We start from the raw sequence: 10,618 nt of genomic DNA, 5'->3' as shown, positions 1-10,618 counted from the left end.
TCTAAGCAGGCTTTTCCAGTTCCCTCACATTGCAAAGGGGGAAAGCTTTGTCAGAGTCCCCTGTGCCTGGGGCGGAGACTACGCTGCCTTCCAATATTCTCCCCTTCTTCTGTGACAGAATTCCTGCCACTCCCTGGGCACCTGTTCACCCAGAATAAGGACTGCATCACGTTCATCCTTTCCCGCCCCACCTCCAATAGCAATCCCCTCGGACCTCTGGGTATGGGACAGACCTGCCTGTAGGCGGTGCAGGGAACATGCGCGGCCACACATGTCAGCCAACCAGGAGGAAAGGTGGCTGCACTAGAGTGAAACATGTGAGCCGTGGGAGGGGTGACTGCACGTGAGGAAGGACCGGGCTGCCCTCGGTGCCGGCTCTGGCTCCAGCGATGCGCCTGCTCCCTTTGTAGGACCGGCTTTGGGTGAACATCCCCGCGCGCCCGGCTGGGGCTGGGAGGGGCCGCCCGCTCCGTGCGCCCCGGCGCAGTCCTGGGAGCGGTCCTCTGCGTGGCGCCTGGACTGCACGCGCCTCCCGGGGAACGAGCCTCTGTCCGAGTCAGCCGGCGCCCACGTCCCTCTCCCTCCGCCATTCTCCCCCACCTCGTTTTTGTGCTGCGCGTGTATCTGCGCCTCCTGCGGAGACCGCGCCTCCGGTGGCAGGAACCCGAATAGAAGGGGCCGCGCCCGCCATGGATCTGTACGGGAAGGTGAGCGAGGGCGCCCTGGGGTCCCGCGGGACCGCGCCTCCGGACCTGTGTGTGTGTGTGTGTGTGTGTGTGTGTGTGACAGTGTGCGCGCGCGTGTGTGCGTGTGAGTGGCTGTGTGCGAGCGCGCGTGTTTGTGTGCCTGTGTGTGCACGCGCGCGTCAGTGTACGGCGTGTGAGGGTGTGTCCGTGAGAGCGCGTGCGTGTGCCAGTGTGAATGCGTGAGAGCGCGTGCGTGTGCCAGTGTGAGTGCGTGTGAGCGGGTGTGTGTGTGCGCGCGCGCGCGCCTAACGCGATTGTGCGGGAACCCACTTGGCTCGTGTGTGTGCTGTCCGTCGTTTTCTCCCCGCGCTCCGGGGTGACAATGTGACACCAGCCCCCTCGCCTGTGGAAGACACTTTCTGGGGTCGGCACGGCAGGTGCAGGGTGGAGAGTGGGACCCCGCGCAGGCGTCCAGCGGTCCTGGGGTCGTTTCTGTTGGTCTTTAGCACCGGGCAGCGCTTCCTACCCGGGACTCACGGGGTCGCTTCGCAAGGTGACAGGTGGGGACCACAAACCTGCAGTGAGCCGAGTTGGGGTCACGTTCGCCCGCTCCGGGGGAGGGGCGGGCGGCGAGGCTGAGCGCGGTCCCTGCTGAAGAAGCCGGCCGAGCGGCTGTCGGGGCGGCGGTCTGGCCGTTGAATCGCCGGGAGTTGTAGTTCCCGGCTCGCAGGCTCGCAAGACGCGTCCGGGGCTCAGACTACAACTCCCAGGAGCGCGCGCGCCGGGCGGCAACGCGCATGCGCCCCAAGAGGGGACAGCGCCGGTGCTGATCCCCGGCGGGTCGGCGGACCGGGAGCGGAGCGGGGAGCGCGTGCCCGGCCAGCGCCGTCGTCCCCGCGAGCGAGGACCGAGAACAATGAGGCACGAAGCTCCCGTGCAGGTGGGTCTGTGCGGAGCGGGCGGCCTCGGGAGGGACTGACGGGAGTGCTCGGGCCAGGCGGCCACCGCGCGGAGCCGGCTCCGACTCGGTCCGTGGACAGACGGTCCCCGCGCCGCGGGCTGTGCCGGGGTGAGGGGCTCCGCAGGGACCTGAGCGCGTCCTGAGCCGGTGAACCGCAGTACGGGGCGCGGGGGCGCGTGTCCTCGTCTCCTCGGGTCTGTGGCCGCGGGGCGCGCACGGGCGTCGGAGCGGCGGGCGTCCAGCGGTCCTGGGGTCGCCTCCACGAGCGGGAAGGGGAAGGGGAGGCGGTGTGAAGGTCCCCACGGCCCGTCCTCCGTCAGGGCCGGCGCAGCGTCCGAGCACGGGGAGGAAGGGCGCTTAGGGCTCGGCGCACCCGAGAGCCCCTTCCCCTCTGACCCCGGCTGGCTCACCCCTGCCCTTCACCTCTGACCCCAGCTGGCTCACCCCTGCCCTTCACCTCTGACCCCGGCTGGCTCACCCCTGCCCTTCACCTCTGACCCCAGCTGGCTCACCCCTGCCCTTCACCTCTGACCCCAGCTGGCTCACCCCTGCCCTTCACCTCTGACCCCAGCTGGCTCACCCCTGCCCTTCACCTCTGACCCCGGCTGGCTCACCCCTGCCCTTCACCTCTGACCCCGGCAGGTTCACCCCTGCCCTTCACCTCTGACCCCGGCAGGTTCACCCCTGCCCTTCACCTCTGACCCCAGCTGGCTCACCCCTGCCCTTCACCTCTGACCCCGGCAGGTTCACCTCTGACCCCGGCTGGCTCACCCCTGCCCCCCAGACCCTGCTCCCACCCCCCACCCCCCCGCGCTGGGGCCATAGCTGTGCGCTCGGCCGTCACTCCCCCTGGGCTTGCTTCCCTGGACTCGGGCGCCTGAGCATCGTGATTACATTTTGTTTCCGAGTGAAGACGAGTGAACGCCGGACATCAGCCTGTTCCCGAGCCACGCCAGCAGAAAGGCGCCGGGGGCGGGGTTCGCAGGAGAGTGGGCCCCCATTTGCGCCGGGAGTCTCTCCCGAGAACCCACCTCTGCTGCCAAATGCAACCGTGTCGGTATCTGACCGTAATTCCCGCTTAAACGTTTCCAGTGATTTTCTTCCTGAGTCAAGGGCTTGGAGCGCACGCCTGGTTACCTTTCATCTGTGTTATAGGCTGTGCTGTGCGCCTGAAGGTGGACGCTGGCTGGGCCGCTAATGAAAATCCAGTCGGTAGAATCTCTTTGTTGAAGGTTACAGGATGGAAGCCCTCTGGTTACCTTGTGGGTTATTGACAATCTGATTGTTCCCGAGAGGGGAGCCCCCTGGTGCGTTTCCTGTCCCTCTGTGTGTGACGTGGCTTTTCATTATGAACTGACGTGCAAACAATCTGGACAGACAATAAAGGTACAGGCGGTGGCAATCAAGATCTATTGGCTTATGATAATTTGCCATTGCTGGAGAGCCTGCCTGGAGCCAACTGGCTCAATTAGTTGTATTTGATTAGAAGTAAACATTGAGTTTGAAAGTAGATGGATAGTAGTTAAGTCAACCCCCTATATTCACTGAAATCAAAATAAATTATGAAAAAAGTCAGCACACTGCATCTTGATTTTTATTTGTGTACAAGAGTTGCTTAGAATCTTTAGAGGGTCACTAAAATGTTACAAAATTAAATGAAATTAATGCCTTAGGAAATATTTTAAATTATTTCATATAACTATATAGTAGGCACTTAAATGAAGAATTAATATAAAAATAGGTGATGAAATAAATTTGTTCATGAATGCAGTTATTTTCATATTTATGGTGTACTTTATTCATTGGACTAGAAATATTTAAATGCCCCAAACTATCATGAATAATATGTACATTTTAAGAAATCAAAAACTAATTTTCTGTAGTATATTTACTTAAAGCACATTCATTGGTTCAATTTAACAAGTAAATTGTTGTTTGGGTGACGCACTCTTCATTATAATCAGGTTTTCAAACATAATGATAGAAAGAATAAAACCTATAAACATGCTTCATATTTCTTAAGTGGCAATAATGTCTCAGCACCCATACTTGTGACGCACGATCCCATCCCGGAGATTTGATCTATGAAAATGCAATGAGATAAATAGTTGACTTTTCTCTTTCTTTTCATTTAAAACTGAATGAACTACATCATTATTTTAAATATAAGTCCCAAATTTTACTTAAGTTTCTAGACAATGAGTAACAAGCAAAATCTCATCCAATAGTTACATTATCTTAAGAGATTCTTTTCACCACTTAAAAATATTTAGTTCATTTACTGATGTGAAACAAAATGAGCTCTTTAATTGTTGATTTCCTATTTTACTTGCTTATTTTCTTAAATAAAAGAAGCGTTGGAAAATTCTATAAGGTCTTTTAAAGGTGTTCTGGTCAAGGTAGTTGTTTTGACATAGGCATTTTTTTTAAACTATTGCCCTTTGAGTTGATGCAAAGTGATGGATAATAATTGCTTTTTATAGTGACTATTAAAATAATATACAGTGATAACATTTGGTATCTATATTTCCTTCATAACTAAATAACCAGGTGTGCATTGGGTAAGTGTTCCAAGTGATGGGCTAGCGTGTTAGTGCAGGAGATGGTCACTGTGTGCCTTCTGATTCAGTGCCTGCATCAATCCCGAGGCCAAGTGAACTGGGCAGGAGCAGTGCTCATGACACGAGGCAAAGACTGATGGGCAAACTGTCATTTCATTCAGGAGCCAGACTGAACAAATTCCAGTTCATTTAGTGCTTTGTCTGCACCAAGCACCACTGTGCCTTGCATTCAGATCGCTGTGTGTGTGTGTATGTAAATATAAGGCAGTCCTAGAGGTCACCATTTCTCATTACAGCCACAATACTGCAGCTTATTAAGAATAAGGAACTATCCCAACATGGCAGGTTCGAGACTCTGCCAGATCTCTGTCTAGAAAGCCTAGGTTCTTCCTTTTGTGATTTTGGGCTCCCCAAGAAGACACGGAAGAGGATTGTGCAGAGTGAGGGCTCTATTGATGTAGATTAATCCCTTCATTCGGTTCAGAAGAAAGAAAAATTGTCTCTATGTTCTCTTTATAAAACAAACTTGTGTGAAGTAAACCAAACATTTCGGAAGGGCCATTGTTGTAAAAATGGCCGGCTTTTTGCTTCCTGGATTTGAATTTCCTGCAGGTGTGCTTACTCTCTCACAGGACCAAATGGGATGAATCCATTGTCTCTCATCAAATGCTTAGTCTTCAGTTTTGTTATCCACAAGCTTTTTGGGTCATCTCATCAATGCAGAGCCTCCTGACTGGCAAATTTCAAAGGAAAACATCTACCCAATGGATGAAGTTGAGTGTGAAAACAAAATAAAAATAAAAGAGGTTTGGCTACAAATGAGGAGGATTGAAGAAAGAATATAGATGCAGGCTGAAGATGAAGTTGAGGTGAAAAGCCATACTCACTATTAAATACAGCCATGCTGTATAGAAAAACTGATGAACAAAGTGTCATGGTTTCATTTGACCATGAGAAGTACATGGCACTCTTGCAGTTCATTACTGTTGAACTTCTGACCCTGTCCAGCCTCAATGACGATCCCTTTATCTTTATAAGAAATGGAAATTTAGTTCCGTACCTTACAGAAATGGAGAAAAACCTGGGTGACATTGGAGAAACGTTCCTCCTCCATTTGAGCAAATTTCTGAGGTGCCCACCTTTCCTCTGTGAGCATAGAAAGGGGAGCTAACCCATAGCAAAAATAACCCTCCGTGGTGTGAAAATGATTTTCCAGTTCCACATTTCAGTCCAAGAAGGTATGGATTTGTTACATGGGTAACCACAATTTCCCCTGCCATTTTAAGCTTATACTGGAATTAGAAATTCCTTTTCTCACCATCCTATTCCAGGAAGCAATGATATTTTCATGCTTAGGGATGGGTTTTCCTGAGATTGTTCTGACACCAAGGACACTCAACTTACTGCGTACAAACAGCCGTGCCACCTGAAATAAATGCCGTAGGGGCTAAACATTTTCCCCTTTTCATTCATTAACTGGGTTCCGAGGTTCTAGAGCAGGGGTGGGAAATGTCCGGCCTGCAGGCCATATGAGGCCCGTGAACTCATTTGGTCTGGCCCTGCCAAGGCATTAGGGGTGAGTTAATTAAATGTTTGACCAACTATAGCAGGCTAACTTTTAAGTTGATAATTTTGTATGGCCCGTGAATGATGTTATAAATATCCAATTGGCCCTTGGCAAAAAAAGGTTCCCCACTCCTGGGCTAGAGGCCCCATTGTAGTAGGTCACCATTTATTGCCAAGGATGCTGTGACCTGTGAAGATTATACTTTTTAGATTTATTTGGAATTATATAGATCGTCAGCATTTCTCATTTGTTCATTTATATTTTTTGAGATATTTATATACATTGAAATGCAAAAATCTTTAGTGAGCACTTTGATGAACTTTGGTAAATAGATACACCTTTGTAATACACACCACTATAAAAATACAGAACATCTCCAATCAACCCCCAAACTTTCTTCATTCATATTCTTTTTCCAGTTAATCCACTGACACAATAATCTTAACTTTTTTCACTTAAATCAGTTCTATTCTAGAACTTCATGTAGTTCTATAAAACTTCATGTAGTTCTATATCAACATACTGCACAACAGACAGCAGGTACTCTCAAGTCCAGCTTATTTTGCTCAGAATAGTGTCTCGAGGATCCAATGTTGTTGCATTTATCAATAATTCACTCCGTTCCATTGATGTGTATTGTACGGTTGTATCAATCTGCCATACTCTTTAAATCCATTCCGTTGATGGACTTGAGGTAATTTCCCATTTGAGGCGATTATGATGAAGACTATAAACTTTATTGTATTGGTCTTTCTGTAATATGAGGTTTTTATATCTCTTGGGTAAATGGCTAGAAGTGGAATTGCTGGTGTCAAGGGTAAGTGCATGTTCAACTGTATAAGGAACAGTGAAACCTGGAGCCCTGTTTATCTCACCGTTTGACCTTCCCATTTGACCTTCTCACCAGCAGTGTGAACATTCCGGTGGCCCCACAGCCTCGACGGTGTCAAGGGCGTCAGTGGCCTTTCTAATGTCGGCCCCTTTCATGGGTGTTTTGTGGTATCTCCCTGTGACATGAATTTGCATTTTCTTGATGACAAGTGACGCTTTGTATATTTCCATCTGTTTCCTGGCCATCACTATGTCTCCCTTTGTGACGTGTCTGTTTAGCCTTTTGTCCATGTTGAGGGCTGTCTTTTTATTGTTTAGTTGCAGGAGAGTTTATAATTTTGAAATTCATTCTTTAAGTATATTTAAAATATTTTCTGCCAGTGTGTAGCTTGGATATTCATACTCTTAATATATTTGGATGAGTTTACCACCCAGAGTCAAATCTTGGAAGGAATCTTTATAGCAAATCTCTGGAGGCATTTATTGAGGGCTTAAATATTTTAAAATAACACTTAATATTTTTAAGTATTTAATGATGACTATTTCTTGGGAAACACATATACTAATATTAAAATTTAGTTTCCCCTCCATGGGAGCTGTTAGAGTATTTTACTAGGTATTTTTGGAGAGGTTTTTCCTTGTATGCATAGTGCTGGGTATGTCCATTATGTCTAGTTCTTATTTTGTTATCGGGAAGACACACGCTTGCGAGAGACATTCTTCATCTTGCGGTTCCAGTGTGGACGCAGCTCCTGCAGCTCTTGGTGCTTTCTCATGGCGTGACGGAAGCAGAGTACAGCTGTGTTATTTTTTTTTTTTTAATATTTTATTTTATTTTTTTATATATTTTATTGATTTTTTACAGAGAGGAAGGGAGAGAGATAGAGAGTTAGAAACATCGATGAGAGAGACATCGATCAGCTGCCTCCTGCACATCTCCTACTGGGGATGTGCCCGCAACCCAGGTACATGCCCTTGACCGGAATCGAACCTGGGACCTTTCAGTCCGCAGGCCGACGCTCTATCCACTGAGCCAAACCGGTTTCGGCAGCTGTGTTATTTTTTAAAATGAATGATGGAGAAGGTCAAGGCCACCTTCCACAGCTGAGCTGAGCAGGACCCGGCTCTGCTCTGAAGATACGCTGCCTGCCCTAGCTGGTTTGGCTCAGCAGATAGAGCTTCAGCCTGTGGACTAAAGGGTCCCGGGTTCGATTCCAGTCAAGGGCACATGCCCAGGTTACAGACTCGATCCCCAGTAGGGGGTGTGCAGGAGACAGCTGATCAATGATTCTCTCTCATCATTGATGTTTCTCTCTCTCCCTCTTCCTTCCTCTCTGAAATCAATTTTTTTTAAAAAAGGACACAGTGCCTTCTTCTTGCTGGGTGGACCTCCTCATGTCTGACAGGGAGTTGCAACAGGTCACACCACAGCCCGAGCCCACAGAGGGCCCTGCCTCTCCGGGGGCGGGGGGGGGGGGGGGGGGGGGGAAGGGCGGGGGAGAGTTTCCAGAACTCAGCTTGTCTGGGCAGCGGCATCCAGTGTGCAGACCCTTTGCAAAGCTCAGTGCCCAGGGTGAATGATTTGCGCCAAAATGTCCAATTCCGCCGAAACCGGTTTGGCTCAGTGGATAGAGCATCGGCCTGCGGACTGAAAGGTCCCAGGTTCGATTCCGGTCAAGGGCATGTACCTGGGTTGCGGGCACATCCCCAGTGGGAGATGTGCAGGAGGCAGCTGATCGATATTTCTCTCCCATCGATGTTTCTGACTATCTATCTCTCTCCCTTCCTCTCTGTGAAAAATCAATAAAATATATTTTTTTAAAAAAATGTCCAATTCCTCAGAGAAGACCTCTACTGTAGAGGTCACATGCATGGATGTATAGATTCAACACCATAACAAGTTCATTTTTTTTGTCTTCTATCTGATTTGCATTTTGATCAGGGTCTTCAATGAATATATTAAATTCGTATTGATCAAACTTATAAATGACACAAATATGGAATGGATAACTACTATTTTTGATGAAAGGACATAAAACGATCAGATCTGAATTAAATGACAGATCAAAGCAAACAAAAGAAAATGTAATAGGGTCAATATAAAGATTGACATTTCCATTAAAAATAAATTCCCCAAGGATGGGCCGGGATAGGGGAGACCTGTGTGTGTGACAATTAATGTGAAAAAGTGCTGAGCCTTCCAGGAGTCTTTACAATAAGTCATGTGTGTTTGGACATAACAGCACACTTTCCCCTGTGCCGACCCCGGAGAGATGTCCGTGTGAGCCTCACAGCTGGGACCACCCAGAGGAGCAGATGACGCTTCGGGGCCGTGCTTGGTCCCTCTGATGGGAGAGGACCCACCGGCAGAATCTAGAACACATGGGCAGAAGCTACAGGAGGGAATTTTCACAGAAATCCAAGAAAAAAATGTATGGCCATTGCAGTTGTTTAGCCGCGACATAGGCTGCTTCAGAGCTGGCTCACTCTGGCCCCTCGTGTGAAGGGCAGGGCAGAGTCTCCCTGAGCCTGGGTGATGGGAAGGGGGCCGGGGTCAAGGGAGGTGGCACTGCCCTCAAGACTCGTTTTACTGTGTGGTGCTTTTGTTGGAAATTAATTCAAGATGAATGGAACTTAAAGAGTTATTTTTTCTGTCTCTTTTCTGAAATCGGGTTTGCTCTGTGGGAGGTTACTTCATGCCTATTCATGTTTCCAGATTTTAGCTCTATTTTTCCATGAAAATGTGGAAAATGTCCACATGAGTTGGTGTGTAGGGTGTCGGTATACTCGCTCAGTGCATGCCTGTGATTCCCTCTACGTTCCCGTCGAACTGCCCATCTCTGTTCTCAGCAAGGCGCCCGGCTCTCTGTCCACCCTCTGAGCCAGGATTTACTTTATTCTAAAGTTTAATAATACACATGCATTCCCAAGCACAGCTTCTTGGCTCTCTGTGAGTCTTATTGGGGATATAAATCAGGAAATAGTAACAAAAATCTTCCAGAATAGCAGTTAGCAAACTCCTCTCCTTAACCCTTCAGAGGCTTGGGTCCCCATCCCCGCAGCTCTGCCTCCCTCGCCTGAGCCCTCTGTGCCCACCCACCCTCTGTGCCACCCTCCTCTCTGCTCCCAGCACAGAGGATTAGCAGACGCAAGGATGAATATACTCAGTTCCTGTCTGGGGGAAAGCTGCACTGCGATTTTCTCCACCTAAACCTCCACAATTATATTCAAAGTCTATACATTGAGGAGGTCTCTATTTCTGCAGGTTTGGAAGCATCTAATTTTGGAATAAGATTTGGGATTAACAGCAGCAGAGAATTTACCACGTTTTTTTTGAGGGAACGGGGCTCAGGAGCATCCCCCCTCAGTGGTCGCTGTCAGGCTGAGCAGTGAGCAGCCTGGGCCTGTGTTGTCTGTTCTCACTGTGCCTGACTGAACGTGGCCAACCCAGAACCAGGATCTGGGCTGGTTTCCATAAAAGATGGTGACAGGATCCCAACAAAGGCACTCGCAGGCCTGGCTGAGCTCGGCAGCTGCATGAGCTGAAAGGGCGACGTCGGCAGGAATGTGCCCAGCAACACAGCCACCAGGCGGTCTGGGTGCCAGCGGCCTCAGAGCCAGACCTCATTGCTCACCCGACGTCAGGGTTACGTCCCTGGGTCTGTCCTGGCTGGTACTCGTGGGGGGTTTGCCCTGAGCCAGAAAGGGAAGTGGGGACACCTGCCGTTTAGTGGCCAGGCCTTCCCTCTGGCCAGTGCTGTGCGTGTCGGAATGACTGGAGGCCTCGGTGTCGTTACTTGACTTACAAAGAGAAATGCCTATGCATGTACTTAGTGAGGAAGTGTGAGCGCACTCACCATTTTATAATATCGACTGGCTTTCTTTTGTCTTCATTCTTACACGCACAGTTGTGTTCTCTTACTGGCAGTAAGTATTTGTCGAAAGGGAATATGTTATCTTACCGTCTCCCTTTCTCCATGGCCCTCCGCTGTCTATAAACACGTGCACACAT

General features: G+C 49.3%; 1 protein-coding gene across 2 annotated transcripts in view; it reads left to right on the top strand.

The window, feature by feature from the left end:
* The first annotated feature begins 337 nt into the window (after window positions 1–337).
* The window catches only part of RAB3C (RAB3C, member RAS oncogene family), a 55,825-nt gene continuing 45,544 nt past the window's right edge, over window positions 338–10,618 (top strand). The window contains exon 1 of one of the 2 annotated variants that reach the window (XM_070411714.1): window positions 338–707. In XM_070411714.1, coding sequence (XP_070267815.1) covers window positions 690–707 — 18 coding nt within the window. In that variant the 5' untranslated portion in view covers window positions 338–689. Of the gene's footprint in view, window positions 708–1,500; window positions 1,627–10,618 lie in introns of those variants that run through there. The other variant, XM_070411713.1, reaches the window with a different exon arrangement.

The sequence above is a fragment of the Myotis yumanensis genome, unplaced genomic scaffold (assembly GCF_028538775.1).
Source record: "Myotis yumanensis isolate MYYU_CA2020_CCGP unplaced genomic scaffold, mMyoYum1.0.hap1 SCAF_4, whole genome shotgun sequence".
NCBI lineage: Eukaryota > Metazoa > Chordata > Mammalia > Chiroptera > Vespertilionidae > Myotis > Myotis yumanensis.
The sequence above is the reverse complement of the archived record's forward strand: the minus strand, read 5'-3'. Positions and strand labels throughout refer to the sequence as shown.